This window comes from Thunnus maccoyii, chromosome 2 (assembly GCF_910596095.1).
Source record: "Thunnus maccoyii chromosome 2, fThuMac1.1, whole genome shotgun sequence".
Lineage (NCBI taxonomy): Eukaryota > Metazoa > Chordata > Actinopteri > Scombriformes > Scombridae > Thunnus > Thunnus maccoyii.
In genome coordinates this window covers 34,605,272-34,624,883 of record NC_056534.1, presented here as the reverse complement: position 1 = coordinate 34,624,883, position 19,612 = coordinate 34,605,272, and the positions used below count along the sequence as shown (strand labels likewise).

The following is a 19,612-nucleotide window of genomic DNA, read 5'->3' as shown; positions in this document are numbered from 1 at the left end:
ACATTAGGGCAAGTCACTCCAGGTCAGGTCAAATTAATTCATGAAAGGGCTTTTAGCTAAACAGCTTAGTCATAAAGGCTTGTAGAGTGCAGTAGAGGGCGTTTATGACAAGTACTATTACAAACAAGAAAAGGGGAAACAAACAAACCCCCAATTAGAAGGCTGAGGTTTGTGTGTGTGTGTTGGCACAAAAGCATGTCTGTATTTGCATGCACATGTGTATTAACTTTGATTCATGCCAAAAGCTACACAACCTGAGAGCACATACTGAGACATGTAGCTACTTGAGCACAGACTAAGATGGACAAAGAGGACAGTAAAAGAGGACAAATTAAGTTTAAAAGCATTCTTTCCCTTGTCTACTGTAGAATTAGGCAATGAAGAGGTTTGATAAAATTGTAATATATTGTTCTGTAAGGATACAGGATTGAGGAAATAGTAACTTTGATGCTCTCAGAAGGGACCACCATATTTTTGTCATGCTGAATTTTTCACCCAACATGGATATACAGAAAGGCAGCTACATGAATTTTTTACGCCCTCACATACATGTTAGTCTGAATGTGAAAGAAATCAACAGTTTCCTTAATCAGAATGCCTCTCAGAAAATCTACTCCAGCCCTTGGTTTGAGCTGGATGGCAAATGAACGTCTATTAGCGGTTAGATTTCTCAGAGAAGCTCAGCTGAACTATATCAGCTGATTAGAGCTGTAACACCAGCAGGCAGATAGAGAAAATAGGAAGAGATGCAGCTTGGCATTGCTCATAGCATATTCATGAATATACACACGCATACATTCTCCCACATACAAAAAGGGACTACCTTACTCTGTTTCTTTGCAGACTTCCTTAGTATGTACAAAACTTTGCACCTATAGCGTTTTCCTAGCAATAGCGAGACAGATTTGCGACACTGTTTGTCTGGCAAAGACATCCCTGCAGTTCAAATGTTTGTCTCAAATGTTTGCTTTTATTTTTGGTATTCTGTTGGTTTATTTTCATCCATATGTTTGTCTCTGATCAAGTGGATTTAGCCCAATAATAACAGTTCATTCTATTTTCAGCAGGTCATATACTGCAGTTGCAGATCTATTTTTTGTCGTAAGAAACTGTTACCGTTCTATAAAGGTCAGTCAAAGCAATGTTACTCAAATGCTTTGAGATTTAAGACAGAATTCCCATTTAAAAGACTCTCAGTCATCACCAAAGCTGATGTTAGAACAGAAGCATCATAAGGAGCTGACAACAGGTCAGCATCCATTAGAATGAAATACGGTTGAAGCATCTTTTGTGACCCATTCTTGAGTCAAAAAACCTCTATGTCTAAGAGACTGCAGAGAAGTTCAATGTGAGAGGTGCAGAGATGAGAGAGAAGAAGAAGGTACAGAGAGAAGGTGTAGCGTGCATTTTGCTCATCATTGTAGTGCAGCGAGGGTCAGAGCCCTCACAAGTCCAGGGGTCATGCTGCTTTGTTGTGGGTAGTGACACTTTGCTAAACCTGGTAGAAGGTCAGCTTTACTGTCAGCACGGGTCCGTTGCTCTGTGAGAAAGTTGGTATTTGTTTTGCTAGTAAGGGACCATCACACACACTTGTCATAACGGACCACCGCTATTAAACAAAGAGAATATTTCCTGACAGATGTCTGTGTTGAGTGTTTTTTTTCTGTGAAGCGCTTTGTTGTGCGCTTTTTAGGTCACCTTGTCACGGAAAGTGTAGCAGGAACGACGGAACCACTCAGACAGCAAGGTTAGGGAAGGCTGCAGGGAGGCTTTGTCAGTTAATAAAAATGTAGAAATGTTTTTGTAATTTCACAGTTTTTTGGTGGAAATTTGCATTTGTGCCCCGCTACTGTTTTCTAACTCTTTCTCTCTGTATATTCACAGGATCGTCTGTACTTTGTCATGGAGTATGTGAATGGTGGAGACCTCATGTACCATATCCAACAAGTGGGCAAGTTCAAGGAACCTCAGGCAGTGTAAGACATGTCATTTGTTTAAGCAGCTGGCATTGTAATGGTACTGTATAGTGAATCATTTTCTACTGTCAAAAAGACATTACGTTTTCATTTACTTCTTTCATGCATGCTTCATTATTTTAGCACGATTGATTACAGTATGTATTGACAGTGAAGCAGCAGCTACAGCAGGAATATGGTCATAATGTAAAAAGTGGGATTTCTATTTTTTTAATGGTTAAGTTTCCTTGTGTTGTAAGTCTGTAAATGTGTTGTTGTTATTGCAGGTTCTATGCAGCAGAGATCGCTGTTGGTCTCTTCTTCCTGCACACTAAAGGAATCATCTACAGGTGAATATTACCTAGTGTGCACAGTTAATGCAACAGATACAGAGACTGTATTTAAATTAATTATCAGAAATGTTGTGATATAATAAATGTCAGCTAAAAACCATGCAGTAGTGAGTCATGCTATAGTGAATATAGTATTTTTCTGACGCACCCAGTGTTTCATTAGGTCTTAGAGTTAGGTAATAGGCATTAATAATGAAATCCACCTGCTGAAACTAACTCTAAAAGAAAGTCAACCATCTTCAAGGATGTTTTGTCTACTTCTTCAGGGATCTGAAGTTGGACAATGTGATGCTGGACTCTGAGGGACACATCAAGATTGCTGACTTTGGCATGTGCAAAGAGAACATGGCGGAGGGAGTGACCACACGCACCTTCTGCGGCACTCCAGACTATATAGCCCCAGAGGTAAGGCTGAACACAGAGAGATGCGGGCTTGTGCATGTTTTGTTGCATTAGGTCACTTCTGTCACTGTCTGGTTTGAGCCTGTGTCACCCTTGTGCTCCAGATTAAGGTCATTGCCGCAGGATAGATATACACACACACACTCACTCACCCACATACACACACACAGAAGGCTCACCCTCACATACATACACAAGCGCTCTCTAATGACGTAAGTCAGACGTACACCCAGTGTGTCTGCCGGCAAGTCCAAACTTAACCCAAACATACCTGCACAAGCTGGGGTCTCTGTGTATCCCGATGGATTTTCTCACCATTAAAGTTCATCTGTTCATATGAGAATGTTGTTTCAATCAGTATCTGCATTAATTATTTCATTCAAAAGAAATCTGCATGATTTGACAAGAGGTCATTGTAGATGTTCTGCTTGTTTTTGTCCTTGCTGACTGATAACAACCATATAATACAGTGGTCTTTGAAAGTGCTGCACACATTGTAACGTTCTGTTTCAGTTAAAAATGTTGGTCCAAGGACAATTGAATGATACCAGTCAGACACAAACATTAATACATTTATTAGCCATTTCAATTACAATTGTTAATAATAATAACAATCTGAATGTTCATCACCTCATGTGGCAAGCAACAACTGTAAATCAGCTAGACTGGGTCTGTTCCCAGTCAATGAGGACTGACCCTGCCTTACTTATGGCAGGACGTTTGGACAGGATGTAGTAAGTCCAAGGTGACTGATTAGTTGGTCAACAAGCCCACTGATGACTAGAAATATTTCAATAACATTATCATTCCATTATGATGTCTGATTTACTTGCATACATACATACTTGCACATTTTCATACAAAATATAAAAAAACACTCAACTTAACTTTGTAAGCTCATCAAAGCTTAATGTTATTTTAACAACAGCTGAACAAGCCTAAATAAAATATAATAAAACAATAACTAAATGATCATTTCAATCAGGATGTGTCACATAAAAGAATAAGTAAATAAGACCACAGGTCTGACTAAGCGAGTGTTTGGTGCCGACTTTTAGAACCTGATATTTTACCCAGAGTTCAGTAGAGATAACCATATACAGATTCCTACTGATTGCATCATCACACATGAAACAAGAAATGATAGTGCTGGTAAAACGTTGTGGGGGTTAAACTACATGTTTCAGTTTTGTCAGTCTTCATAAATGTAAAGACATTGAGAAAGTAAATGACACTCAATTTAGCTTTAATTTCTTTAAAGCGAAATATATCTTATTCACTTTAGCTTGTTAGTGTTAGCCTCAGGCTTTCTGCATTGTTTTCTTTCTGACCGAGCCGTTGGGGCGAATGATGACACAAATAAACCATCTCAAAGAGGAGCAGTACCATCCCCGATGAAACAACAAAAGCACTGCCTGTGATTCATGGGATCTGGAAACCAGGCTTTGTATCCATAATTCAACGCCATTTTGGTGCCTGTTAATCTATTTATCAGCATCTCTTACTTTCACCTAATATAGCAACAGGAAAGACATGATTCTGCAGCTCGCCGCAGTTCATACTTTATAAACTGATTTAGTTTGTCCAACTCTCTGGCCATTATTTCTATTTAATGGCGGGTTGGGTTATTGATTCTCTCTAAAACCCCTTTCTGACAGACTGTGAGGTTAATTCCGCCCCACGGACGCAGGGTGAACACGCTGTGACCGTTCAGAGTCAGACTGACACTAATGCGCCAGCCAGGGATGACACAGCGGGGGGTGGGGGGTGGGAGCAGCTACTGTTCCCAATGCACTGTGAGCTAGCGCACAAATATAATGTCACACACTGGATGCTAGTTAACACAAACATGATGTCACACAGTCATATGCATGACAGCACACTATTCTGCCTCCTTCCAAATATCTGCTTTCAATATGAAACCAATCATGCAAAACTCAAGTGTTCGCGCGCGCACACACACACACACACACACACACACACACACACACACACACACAAATACACTCAAAAAACTCCTCTAAGTGGAGGCTGACCTTAAAATAGACTAACAGCGATGACATTTTCAGAGATAATCGAGTGAAAGTGCTCCATAAACTGTTTGTGACAGATTTATCAACTACTAATAACCTCACTAGATGAATCAGACTTCACAGGTTCAACATCTGCTTCATGTATTTAACTAAGAGTAACTTTTTCAATATTCTTCAAGTATCTGCTCTTACTGAATGTGCTTTAAGTCGACATGTAAATAGTAACTAGTATTCTTCTCATCCTAAGCCGTGTTGAGATGTGCTCTGGTTTCGTTTGCTGTTGATTTGTCATGTCAGTAAACTGATGCTCCTTTGCAGATTGGGTAGTGTTTTATTGAGCAACTCAACTTGAAGTTTTATACTAATGATTGATGTCTCACTGAGCGTTGAGAGATTTTCATGTCAATCATAACGTCATTCAGCTCCCCTTCAACTTTTGTCATCAGCCGTCGGTCCGTCTCTGACTTTTAAACAGACTTGTAGGCGTTCGACTTTTGAGAAACTTCATTTAAACCCTCCGACTCTCTGATTCTGTGTATGTGAGCGACTACTCTGAGGTCACTTCTGACACATAAATGTGTCGGTGGGTTTGTGCGTGTCTGTGTCTCAGTATGTGTGAGATAGCTGTGAGATGAGAAATATTTTCACACTCTTCTTTCTCACACACACCTGCCAACATGCTCATAAGTGAGGGAATACATCTCTATGTAGCAGTGGGTCCCCTGGTTGTCAGCACACATGTGACAGAATGCAATTGCATTCCCGCTGCTAGTCACCAAACACGCATACACACACACACACACGGACGTGTAGATGCGCACAGTTTTCGCTGTGTTTACTCTGACCTACATAGCTAGTCATTGGTAGCTCCTGTCTGGGAGGAATGCTCACACTAATGTGAATTTACACCTCAGTGACTTTGACACTGAGAGAAAGAGATAGTGAGGAAGAAAGCTAACAGGAAGAGAAAACAGAGGAGACATAAGGTATTAACTGTGATGAAAAGAGCAGAAGGGGCGAGAGGAACTGAATATTGAAGGAAAGAAGCGAAAGAAAGCTGGAACTGACATAAGAAATAGGTGCCTACTCATGACTCTTTGCGGCATCTCAGGAGAACATCTGAGTTGTCTGACACAGGCCGTTTCCCTCTACGCCCTAGTTGATCCCCGCTGCAGTGTGGCATTGGGAGGCACGGGTGTCCTCGTCCCTGCTCGCTCCTCTGTGGGCTAAAACAGCATTCGGGATGTTTGTGGTGTCACGATGATGGAGTCTATGAGGAAGTCACACTTTTTAGATAACCATTAAAGTCTCAGCTGGTGTTTCTCCTGAAAATATTAATGTGTGATAATAGTCTGAGACACAAAAAGATCACAAAGTTCTCACACAGGCTCATAACTTTGAAGACCATTTTACTAATTTAAAATCAGACAGTCGTTTGGCATCGGGCGTCTCGACCATGCAGGTAGTTAAAGATGCAGAGATGTACTGTGATTCCATTTCTGTTTCTGGATAATGAGACTGTTCCTTATTTCTCACAAAGTTTGAGGACCAGGAATAGCAACCCTGAGTCATCATGGAGCAATTTGCTCTTTCAGTGGCAGCTCTTCAACCAATGAGCCAGTGTTTTTGAAAAAATGAGAAGGAAGCAGCAAACGAGATAGAGCAGGGGGATTGACAGATATACAGAGAACGAGCGTCCTGCATTTCTCTGACATATAGTGATAAAGAGAAATTGTTTATTATTCATCTTTTTATTTTACATGCCTCACTACTCAGCTTGATAATATAAATGTTCTATCCTCTCTGCCCCTGGGCTAAAAATGCCAATTTGTTTCTCGGAGACAGTTCATTTATATGCTATGCTGCGTTTGTGGAGGACAACAAAGTATTTTCCCGAGTGGGTTATTTTTAATGGACATCATTAGCTTGTATCATTATCCTACTGGTAGTAAAACTGTGATGCATGCAAATAAATATCTTACACCGTCACTGACAATACATCATATACTGTGGTTGTTCAGTTATGTATTGGCATTTGTAATGACATATTGGCCTATATATGAAATTGTATTTATCTATAATTTACTGTACCTTTAGTTTGCCCTGTTTCAAAGTGTGTAGATACCAAAACAAATAAACTTTATGTTATGTTATCTGTCGTCTTGATAACACCTGGTCGTCACGTTCTGCTCTGGCAGAAAGTTATTCGAACTGCATGAACAAAAAAAATGATGGCAGAACAGCTTTAATAAAGTTGATTTCCGCCTTTAGAGTTGCACAATTCGTCTTGATGACATGTAAAAAGGTGCTGTTCATCTCCTGTGCTACTCGCAGTGTAGGATGCTCATGTAAACCCCAAGGCTGCTCATTAATATAATCAGTGAATGAAACCAACCACAGCATGCGCATACAGCGCTGAGAAATGCTTTCAAAAACAGACCACTAAAGCATGGCCTGATGAACACTGTATCTGCTCCACAGCACACACTATCCTCAGAGGGATCCGATGACAGCAGCAAGGCAGATATTCATGTAGCACCCCTGTAACAGTGTTGGTCATAAGGGCGGCGTTGTACGATGTAGTGTTCAAACCACACTGACTTGATTTTCATCTCTCTCCGTATGGAGGATAAGGGTTACAGGAGTAGAGGTTGGTGCTCGTGTGTGTTTGCATGGGTATGTGTGTGCATTTGCATCTGTGTGTGTGTGTGTGTGTGAGGAGAGTAGCCTTGAATAGCTAGCAGTCTGATCCAGAACTGTCATGTAGCATTAAGCCTAACGGGGGGAGAGATGTCTGCAGCAACGGCCATGCCCACACACAAACACATACAAACACACTAACGCAGACTGTTCAAACCACAAGCACAGGTACACAAATAAACATGGATACACCCACATATTAGGGCATATAAAACATATTTTGCAAATGTATTCAGAATCATTCTTAAACTGCATATAAAGATTCATGTACACAAAGAAAATCTCTCTCTCTCTCCTTCCCACCTTCTGTTACTGGCACATACGCACACGTGTGTGGTGCAGTGAATCAGCAAAGCACTGCTGGCCAGAGGCTTACATACTATTAAGTAAAAAAGAAAACAGGATGAGAGCAGGGAATGTCAGGCACAGGTCATACTTGTCTATTTCCCTCACTTGAAACCTGGCCGAAGGAGAGAGCACTTTATGCATTTATAAGCCTCACGCAAGCAGCAAAACAAACATACGTCTCTGTACATAATAAATAAGTATATAACTGAATATCTAGGTTCAACATGCTGGTTCAGAGCACGAAGGTCACCATGCCTGAAACTGTAAATGTCCACTGGTGTTGTTGCAGATGGGTGGCAAGGGCAGCGAGTCACAGCAGCGTCACGTTAGCACAGCATTCTGCAGGATGGCCTGAAACTGATCTTAGCAGTTGCTTTTTGCTGAACTCTAATTGTCCTCTTTGCCTTTTTTTTCCTCCCCTGTCTACCTTTAGTGAAAATGATAGCATATTAGCAGGTATTTGGTCATAAACCAAAGTATTATACAAATGCAACAGATGCTGAACAAGGGGGGTCACCAAAGTTAGTACAATCTATCCTGTGGGGATAATGAATGTCACCAAATGTCAAGTCAAGGCTTTTCACTCTAAACCAAAAATGTCAACCTTCTTGTTCTTCAACCTTCTTGGATTTAGATGACACTTCAGGGAATCATCAAAACTATTAGGGTTAATTATCTGGGAGCCATAAAGGTCTTTGCCAAATTTTGTGTCAGTCCACATATAAATAAGATATTTCACAACTTTGACCTGCTGGTGGCGCCGGAGGAAAAGTTAATGGATCATCTAAGTCGTTAGGATTCATTTTCTGGGGACCATGAAACCCTTCCAATAGTTATTGAGATTTTAGTCAAAACCAAAACTTCTGTTGTTGAAGCATTTGTGCCAAGCAAATGGCATTCACACACACAATGATGGTAGCAAGCTACCACGCCGGGTGTTGGCGCAACCGTTGGGAGCAATGTGGGGTTCAGTATCTTCCCCAAGGACAGCTCATTATGCAGACAAGAGGAGTCAGGGATCGAACCACCGACCTTTTGATTAGTTTTACCTCCTCAGCCACAGTCACCTGGCATAAAAGGTCCATTGGCCAAAAACGACATAGATAATATAGTTATGTTTCAGTGACAGATGCCATCTTGCAGCCATAGTAATTATGACCCGGAGCAGTGGTGCAGTTCAGATGACGTAGATATACTGTATGTCGACAAACTTCCTCATATGGAGGAGGTGGGGTGAATGGAGGCTATTACCCTAACCCTAACCCTAACCTAACCCTAAGTGTAACTGCAACAACGATCATCCCTTAAGGTCACCTAACTTTAAGGAAGTACTAACTTTAACCCAAACCACGTTTCTAACCTTAACAAAGTAACCATTTTAACCCAAAGCATGACCAACTAACCAAACCTTAACCGTAGCGTTGTCACATCATAAAACATCATTATTTTTATTTAACAGTGATTTGTACTGGCTTCTCAAAAGCACAGACAGATGATGTTGTACTGCCAATTACTGCCACTAGGGGTGCCAGATTAGAAAACGCTCCTATGTGTCGTTCTGGTCAAACGACGTATGTGGTTGTTTGATTTGGAGGACTTGTTGGTTTTCTCTATTTGTTTTACATATACGATAATAATTGAAACTTTTAGTGTTTAAAGCTTAAGAAAAGAAAAATGTGTTATCTCATTATTTTGTTTTCATGGCATCTGACTCTCTTCCTTCCATACTCCCAGTTCTCTCTCTTTCTCTCTCTCTGTGCCTCTTTCTGTCTCTTTTCCTCTCTGTTTTCATTCCCGTGACACAAAGCGACTTGGGGCTGCAGATCTCCTTGCTACATTGACCTGATGTGTCTACATGCTTTCCATTCTTAAATTCCTCATTGCACACGGTTTCGCTAGAGAGACCGTGAGGTCAATTCTCAGCGACACAGCGAAACAAATATGCCATGTTACAGTAGGTCTTCAATGAGTCGCTGTCTAGCATTGGCCTAGTTCACCCTGTCATGGTAAAACTGTTTCCTCTCAGCAGAACAGTAGAGTATTAAACAGCCTGTCTCTGCTCATTACAGATGTGGCATGTCTGAGCTGCCCAAAGGTGTTGTTTTAGTATATTGTGTTGTATTGTACAGTGTCTGATCTGTGCCTGATATATCTGTTTTGCTGTCATAAAGCATAAAGACTTATTCCCTCTCATACATATTGAAATATTTCAACAGTGGCACTGCAAATCTTATGTGAAAACAAATCTTCAGAGTGCGTCGCTAATTTGTTGGCAGCTGTCAGGTCAGACTGAAGGTCGTCATGATTCCTGGAGGAAGCGGGATTTGAACAGGCGTGCCCAGGGATTTCACCCGAAGGTTTCCCTCACCAAGGAGTCTTTGACCCACAAGCTAATTAAAAACATAGAAGCAAGATAAAGGAAAGGGGCTTCTCCCTTCTCCATCCTTCCGCATTCTCACTAAAGAGCTGAGGAAAGCCGAGGATTAAGGCTTAACACTTCTCACCTTCCTGAAGCGGCGTGTTCAATTTCACGTGAAGGATGTGGAGCCTTAAACACATTTTCTCATGTATGTGTTCGCTTTAATAGCATGCTGTCACTCCGGGTCACGGTCTCGTTCTCATTCTGTTTCATCTGTAGGAGCTCTACACATTCGCTGAAGGAGTGTTACTGATACGTTAGCTGCATGCTAAGCAGATGTGCACAGTTGTTGTGACTTTCATGTTTTATAAAGATATACAGCAAAGATTCAGATTCAACTGAGAAAATGATCATAAATCAGAAACACATCATAATAAAAGCTTTGAATAAATTAATGTGAGCTAATTTTCAATCTAAATTGAAATATTATGGATCATTGATTGCATGCGAAGAAACAGTATGAAACTCAAATGAAATTATCTATTTCGTTTACTTTATTTGCATGACTGTATGCAAGTCATGAAATTCAAATTGCACTAATCAAGTTACAGGATGGTTTTGGGAACATCGCTGGGCATACTGTACAGCAGGAAACCAGTGAAGGTGCAGAGGTTGCGATCGCTGTCAGCCCAGACCCAGGACCTGGCCTCCATGTGCACATCAACCTGGTCTCCTTTCTGGAGATGCAACACTACTCCGTTAGAACCGTTATCTGTGACGTCAGAGGCAGTCGGGTGTTCTGCGGTGCCCACAACAACCTCGCCGTTCTTGTACAGCAATAGAAAACCAGGGTTTCCTCCGTTAGCGTGGGAGTATAGGGTGAAGTGGTAAACTCCGCTGACCGGAGCTGTAAAGACTCCTGAGGAGGGAGTTCAGAGAAGGATGATAAGACATTTTAATAATAATGTTATTCACACTAGATGATAAATGATGTAGGGAGAGTCTTCACTTCATTATAGAATTCTCAAAAAGGCACAAAGCAACAACACAGTGTGACAAGACTGGCTAAAAGGGAAGTATCACTGCATTGTTATATTAACATGCAATCGCCATTTGTGGAACTGTGCTGAGTGCATGTATGTGGCATTGGACCCACATGTGAAAGATGAGGAAGCTGTCCTTCAACATAAATAAATTCAATGATCACACAAGATGGTTACTACAATACGTTACCTGTCGCGGGATCGTAGCTGTCACCAATGTTGGTGATTACTTTCTTGTAGACAAGAGTGGTCTCAGTGTCAAATGGCCCGATGTGCGTTTGGTTCTCTTCAAGTGCAGCTGAGAAGGCGACTTTATCTGACAAAGAAATGATCATGATTGAGAATGTTAAATATATATATATATATATATTTTTTTTTTTTCCTCAATTAATATTTTTATGTTTACATTTTACTGTTGTTTTATTGTCTGGAAGGAGAAAGTGGAGCTACAATAAAAAGTAGCCTTCCTATATTGCTGTCATTGCTTATTTACCTTCAGTCATTGTTGTCTTCACCTCTTCCACTGCTGCAGCTGTTTGCTCAACCTTATTCTTCAAGACCTCTTGTATAACTTGGTTTGTTTCCAGTTTGGCCTCTAACTCTGTAATGAAAATGCAACAGCACAATATAATATACTCAACTACACACTGCTACGGTAGCTATTAACGCAATTATTACTAAATAATAACGTTTAAAACCTGATATTGTGCCGTCTATACAAAAATATGAGCACTTTGAGAAATTTGCAATGGATCAATAATAGTTTGCTCGCCTTGATCGGCTTTTTTAAGTGCCTCCGTGTCAGCTTCTGTTTTTTCAAGCTTTATGTTCGTCTCCTGGCCGAGAATCTCAGCGGCGTTCAGTCTAATCTCTAATGCTGCAGGATTAGTAGAGGAGATTGAGATGTGAATTCAAAGATTAGATAAAACACATTATTGGTTTATAGTAGCGTACCTGTTATTAAATGATTAATAGTAGCTACAGTATATACTGATTGTTTTATTTATTTATTTATGACCTTCATTTCTTTCCTCCAGTGCCTCCACTTTATTTTCTGTCACTCCGAGGTGTGTGTTCATTTGCTTTGCCAGGTCTTCACTGGCTTCTACTCTGGACTTCAGCTCTAGTCAAAGAGATGAGGATGAATTCAGCCGTTATGTCTAATTTAAATCACGGTAATGAGAAACATACTCCTAATGAACTCATTACCCATTCACAATTAAATATCATTTTCAACACCAGAAGGGCTACCTCGATCCGCCGTCATCAGAGCTTTCACCTCCCTCTCTGTGTCTTCAGTCTTGATCTTCAGCTCCTCGCTCAGGATCTCAGTGACTCCCAGTCTGGCTGCCAGATCTATTGGAAAACTTCAAGTCATCAATCAGGCAAATACAGATTATCATGACAAAACTGGAGTACTATACAGCATCCGCGTTACAGGCATTCCTTTATTGTCGTCGTGAGCCTTATTACAAAGTTTTACTCCTCAAAAACCTAAATTCAAACAGCAATCCTCCATTACCATTTATAATTTATTATATATATATATATATATATATATATATATATATATGGTTTATTGATGTAGGTAATCATGTGGTGAAGATGCCGTTCATTTACCTAGATCAGCCGTCTGCAGCGCCTTAACGTCTGTGTCCACATCTCCAAACTTACTCCCCAACTTTGTCAGTCTGATGTTCAGCTCTATTTGTAAAAACATGAGCGAATAAACACTATATGCTTTTCCATTCAGTCAAATATAAATCATGAGATGAGATTAGATCAGCTGAGGTTAGAAGAAATCTACTTTACAAGGCATTAATAATCGTTTTTCATCGTATTACCTTTGCTTTCCTTCTGTAGTTGTTCCACTCGTCTGTTTTGTCCCTCCAAATCACCGCTGTTCAGTCTGGCCTCCAGCTCTGCTCAGTGAGGAGACAAAACATAAAACAAACAAACAAATAAGAAATCGATTGATCGATAACATGCAGAGCTTTAATGATACATACAGGTTGCAGCTAATGTATGAGGAGTAGAGATAGATGCTGAAGTGATCACATGTTATATAAGTAGTATTATAAGTATTATAACAAGGATTTGACTTATTATTCTTCCTCTTAATATCTCGACCTCGATCAACAGTCTTCAGTGCTTCCACCTCTGTCTCTGTGTTTTTAATCCAGACATTCAGCTGCTCCTTTAGACTCTCGCTGGACTCCAGTCTGGACTCAAACTCTGACAGTTAAAATGAGGAAAGAAAATACATTATTATTAATTTATCTTGATCAGCAGTCTGTTGGCTTTGAGTTGTTCACTTATTTACTCACAATGTGATTGCGCTAATGCGATAATATCTGATTTGCGTTAGTGTACCTTTAATTTCAATCTGTAATTCTGCCACCAGGGTTTTTTGCGTCTCTGCCTGAACATTGCTGGCGTTCAGTCTGGCCTGCAGATCTGGTCATTACATGGAGTAATAAAAACATGAAATGATTAATCACACAGATAATTCCACCACACGTTCATTTTTGAAAAGCAAAAACTCGTCCCTCTAACCTTCATTCAGCATATATTTTATACATACTGATGTACATAATCACACAGTATGAATGTTGTTCATTTACCTTCATCAGCAGTCTGCAGTACCTTCATTTCTGCCTTTGCGTCTCCAAGCTTATTTCCCAGCTCTGTCAGTCCGGCGTTCAGCTCTGTGTGGTAAAAAATGAAGGTATGAATACTGCACGACTTCCACCATTCAGTCAAATATAAATCATGAGGTGAAATTAGATGAGCTGAGATGAGAAGAAAACTGCTTTGCTTTGCTCGTTAATAATTCACTTGTTTGTTGTATCACCTTTACTTTCTTTGTGGAGTTGCTCCACTCGTCTGCTTTGGCCCTCCAGATCACTGGCGTTCAATCTGGCCTCCAGTTCTGCTCAACGAGGATGAGAGAAAGATGATTACAAAAGGAAACAAACAAGTTCTACAAGACTCAGACTCTACAGCCAAGCTAATGGCTAAAAAAGTTTAGGGATCACCAAAGTTATCACAATTCATCCTGTAGAGAACATGAGTCTCTAAAAAAACAAAAAGGTCAGCCTCCTAATGGCGCTAGAGGAAATATTAGGGAAAAGTCAGCAAAATTCATCCTCAGGGGATCTTGAATCCATAGAACCGTGCTGCTAGGGTGACTAAAAATAGATTGATGGATAGCAAACTGAATACACAGCTTGCAGCCATTGTGGGAGAGTGTTAAGAGTGAGGAGTCAACTCAAGCGTCAACTCAGCTCTCTTGCTGCCTCTTTATCTCATCAGGTACTCCTGCTCTGATTATAAGTATTTTTAGAAGGGTTTGATCTTACATTTCATATCGTGGATAGCGTTACATTACCTGTGTACTGCCGTACGACTTGCCGTACCTGCTTCCTCTGCTCCTCTTCCTGCATCTCACTGACTCTCAGTCTGGCCTCGTGGTCTTTTTTGCAGAATTGAAATAATGAAATGTGAAACAAATTTATGCAGTGATTAAAAAAAACATCCTAAAAAGCTGACTTAAAAATTTAAGACAACCAGAAACTATAGTTATATAAACGTATTTGAAAAAAACCCCCAATAAAACCATCATATGGAAACGAAACAGGTAAAAAATGTTTTACCTGTGTAGCCTTTCTTCAGTGCTTCCACTTGTTTCCATATTTCCTCCATCAGGCTGTCTCTGACTGTCAGCACGGTCATCTGTTCTGTTAATTACACAAATTATGTGAAGTTAAAACACAGAAGACGCTGCATCCTTCATCCACTTTCCCACCACCTTCAGCACATACCGTGTACTTTCTGAAGCTGAAGTTTGGTACGTTGCAGCTCATTTCTTTGTTCATCCAAAACAGCCATCATCTCTCTGAGCAGAGTGAAGCTATCTCCTCCTGCAGGGTCATCCTGAGTATATGTGATAGCAGTGAACCTCTGTCCCAGGACGTTAGCCTCAGACAGGCAGCAGCCGAGCAGGACGAGTAAAACAACCCTCATCTTTGTGGTCTGTAGAGAGGTCACGTTTAGGGGCTTTGCAAGAGGGGCTTTTAAGTGTTAGGTGACCGTGTGAAAGGTTATGCAAGGTTTGTGTGTTGTTGACATGTAACTGACCAGTTAAAGTTCATACAACATGTCCATTTGGGTCAAGGGTAGAGGCATTGTGATAAGAGGCTTTCTCATATGAAATGACCACTGAAAAATAATGACATGACTGTAAATATGTAGTCGGTGGTCTAATGAAGCCTCTTTTCAGTTAAGTTCCAAACTTGATAGTTGAGAGTGTGAAATCTATTTGTCAGAGTAATTTATAGCCATTTTACACTTTAAACATTTTTGCATGACAGACATGCATTAGACATAGGTAGTGTATGGTTATATAGAAAGTATAGCAGACATTTTTTTTGTTTTTATGGTCTGTATGTATGGTCTAGACCTGCTCCGTATGAAAAGTTCCCTGAGATGACTTTTGTTGTGATTTGGCGCCATATGAATAAAACTGAATTGAAACTGAATTGAATTGTATTGGTAAGAATTGATCAGCCTGTTACATGATGTATCTGTTCGACGACTGCTCTCTGTTACTATAATTCTCACAGTTACGGTGACATTCAAAGATACATTAATATGTGTGCATGCAAGTTTGTGCGCATGCTTGCCTCTGTGTCTGTGGGTAAACACGTGGATGTAGTGCGTGTCCAGCTGGCTCCCACCACCCCTCAGGACAGCATCATGACAGTGTAGTGCAGAGCTGGAGGTGTGTTTGTCCGCCTGTGTGTGTGTGTGTTTGTGTGTGTATTTGGGCTCCTGTGGATCAGGCAGAGGTCAGATATTAATCAGGGAAGGTTATAGAGAGATAGAGGACCTTTCAGACACCTAAATATATACGCATGAGTGTGTGCGTGCTATATTTCTGTGCGTTCTGGTGTGTTTGTTTCATATGTAAGTGTGTGTGCATTCACGCATATGTTGTGTAGCTGCATGTGTGTTTTTGTGTGTGTGCGTTAAAGAGCTGGAGGAGTGTCCGTGGGCTGCAGAGATCAGATATTACTCAGCAAAGGTCATAGAGCATAGAGGGTTTCCGCTGCACACCTAAAGTTGTTTGTGTGTGTGTGTCTCACTATACTGCTCCGCATTTGTCTTGCGTGCATGCCTGCATGAATGCGTGGTGTTAACATACGCACGTGTGTGCTGTACTGTACATAAGCCTGAATTGCTTATAGGCATATGGCAGCATCAACTGCTGTTATATGGCAGAAGAAGTTCCAGAGAAAAGGTTAGATGTATAGGTGTGTGTGAAGTGTAAATACGTGCGTCTTCAGATTGGTGTGAACAGGGTCAGAGAGGGTGAAAGCACCAACCCACAGGAAATCCTTTTGTGGCCAGAGAAGATGTCACAGTCGAAAGAGCTTTCCTCGGCTGTTCAGTGGGGGATTATATGCTCTTTTTGTTGAAATTCTTTCCATGTCTTTATCCCTTTTTTTGTTTCTGTCTGTGTTACTGCGTTTGAATGTAGATGTACCTGCAATAAAACTGTCCGACTGTATTATGAGTAATGATATTAGACATGAGATATTAGGATTTTTATTCTTACATTGGTATTGCTAATACTGGTCAATGACATACTGATAAGAAATATTTGTTGCATATATTGTTTAAAAGGCCATATAAGCTACAGACATCATACATTTTTATCACAACAGCATTATATGTGTAAAGCTCAATGAGGCTCACAAATCATCAGGAATACTTATTGCAGCCATATAATCCAGATCAATGATCATTTTGCAAGAAGGCTTTACAACTCAAAATGAAACATAAGCATTTTAACCAAGAATCACCAGCTCAGGCAAGAGACGGTGTTGTCAGTCCTCTGAACGTTTGAACAAAAGGACGTTAACAAAGTGTGAATGTCAAGATGGCCCTTTCAAATGCGCAAAACACTTGTCAGCAAGAGTTTTACTCACAGTGGCTGAAATGCTGTTTACTCCCATCTTGAACTCACGTCTGCGTGAAAATGTGTGAACTGTGTTTTTCAGGTTCAGCTGCAGCCACATCGTTCTACGAGAACCGCCGTAGCTTTGAAGCTCTTGTGTCTTGTAAAACGATTTATTGATTGATTCCCTTCCCATGCACCAAATACTGGCTTCCTGTCAATATTTGTTACGTTGAGTAATTTGATCATTTAGGACTGCTGAACTGCTGCAATATCAGTGTCACATAGATTCACATAAAATGAGACAAGTGTGCATGAAAAGATATGCAACCATGCTGGAAAGAGGCCATTAGACTGTTTTGCAGAGGCTTTCTAAAATGATCCTGTCATGGATTTACAGAAGAGCACCTACATTTTACACATTACAGTCTTTACCCCCTACATTTCGTTTTATGGGAGACCTGATGAAGGATATAACATAAGAGGAGATTTGCTGTGTGCTACTTTCAGAAAGACTTTCATTGTGTGCTATATCTCTGCGATCTAAAGATATGCACTTCTAACGCAGACAGAGGCAACGTATTATAGGACGAGCGGTGAAACATGTAATGGATGAATAATGTACTGAAATATTCATAGATTCTGTTATTAGCTTAATATTTAATCTACAGATCCAAAGTGGTCACATGTATGCTGTGATCTAGTTCAGTGGGACGGCAAGTGTCTTTGGTTTCGAGTCAGTTTATCATGATGTGCTTTATGAAACTTCATTCATCTTCAAAGTTATGAAATCCAGGCAGGGAAATATAACGGTGTAACATTCTCTGCTTGTTTTAAAATGGGTCATTACGACGGCAATTTAGTCAGCCAAATAATTCTCTATAGTTTGACTGTTACCTGCGTCGCCCTACTTTCAGATAAAGATTAATTATTTGAGTTACGCTGAATTTTTTTTCTCTCCCTTCCTCCGCAGATCATTGCATATCAGCCATATGGACGCTCTGTTGACTGGTGGGCATATGGAGTGCTGCTCTATGAAATGCTGGCAGGACAGGTAATGGTGTACACACACACACACACACACACACACACACAGTGGTACTTGCTTATGTAATAACTTCTACATATTATGCCGACAACTTTACACAGACACAGAGTTTCTCACAGATCACTCACACCCGCATTAAAAGTCCCCCTAGCAGCGAGGTTGTGCTGCAGCTTAAATGTACTCAGGTGGTTCTCCCGTAAGACCTTCCCACCAGTGCTTATAATAAACACTGACACATATACAAACATAACCTCCATTTTCCTCCTATCATAGGGCATATCCGAGTTGGTGTAACCTCTCACCTTCTTTCAAGCAGTCAGCTGAGCTTACTATTGACTCAGGTTTGACCGGTGTGTGTGTGTGTGTGTGTGTGTGTGTGTGTGTGTGTGTGTGTGTGTGTGTGTGTGTGTGTGTGTGTTCAGCATATTAGCGGTAACATTCTTACAGCGTACTCTAAAACCTCACTGCGGATTTTTTTAAGTGTGTCATCATGTAGAGTAGCAGCTAATTGATCAATCATGAAGTGGTATGAGGAGCATGGATTCCAGTGGTATCTCTTTACATACATTACATTCACAGCTCGTATTATTTACTCATCAACATTTCACCGTCTCAGTAATGGATCTGGTTAAACAGATGTAAGATTTTGCTCACGCTGCCTGAGCTGGGTGACTTTGATTGTGATTGCAGTTCTACGTAGGCTGGATACAGTCTCCTTATGGTAGATATGAGTAGTGTAGCAAGACACCATTCAAATTCCTGAAAAAACAGTGAGCTTAAGTGTTAAACAGCCCATTTATATATTTTGGAGGTTGCCGTTTGATGCAGAAAAGTTAGATATCTAATTTGCTCAACTTGTGCACAAATGAAGGCACTAGACTGGCAGCATATCTTGTTGCAACACGTTTAAAACATGGCACCCTTCCCCAGGCTCTATGCTACCCTACAACCAGAGCGGCTGTCTGTCTGAGCCTTTTATGCCCCTTTAGTCTCTGCTTTTGTGTGGAAATTGATTCGATTCTTTGCAATTTTCTACATTGACCTTTTAAAGAAGCTTATTTTTCTTCTGTTTTTCTTTGAGGTTTGTTGAATTAGCGTAGCATTAGCCGGAAGCCAAAGATGCTCCACGTGTTGCTTAAACAGGAACAATATGACTTGTTTAAAGGTTAGCCTAGCGATAGCTTTTTACAGTGTCTCCAATCTGTGCAAAATCAGCCTAAAACCGCATTCTAGTGGTTGCAAATAGTGGAAACGAAGCATGTGAGAGATAACTTCTTAACATATATTATCACCACATTATTATGGCTACATTGACAATGTCATCACTCATCTCTAAATTATACTATTAATGTAAATAGCTTCAAGAGAATTCTCATTTGAAAATGCTTAGAAAGTAAAAAACACTCATC

The 19,612-nt window shown here is 40.4% G+C and overlaps 1 protein-coding gene across 1 annotated transcript in view; it reads left to right on the top strand.

Moving 5' to 3' along the window:
- Positions 1-19,612, top strand: part of prkcaa (protein kinase C, alpha, a) — a 146,390-nt gene that overhangs the window by 104,947 nt on the left and 21,831 nt on the right. Inside the window, exons 11-14 of the mRNA XM_042434571.1 lie at positions 1,885-1,976; positions 2,243-2,305; positions 2,575-2,713; positions 18,129-18,209. Of these exons, the coding sequence (XP_042290505.1) occupies positions 1,885-1,976; positions 2,243-2,305; positions 2,575-2,713; positions 18,129-18,209 (375 nt within the window). The remainder of the gene's footprint in view (positions 1-1,884; positions 1,977-2,242; positions 2,306-2,574; positions 2,714-18,128; positions 18,210-19,612) is intronic.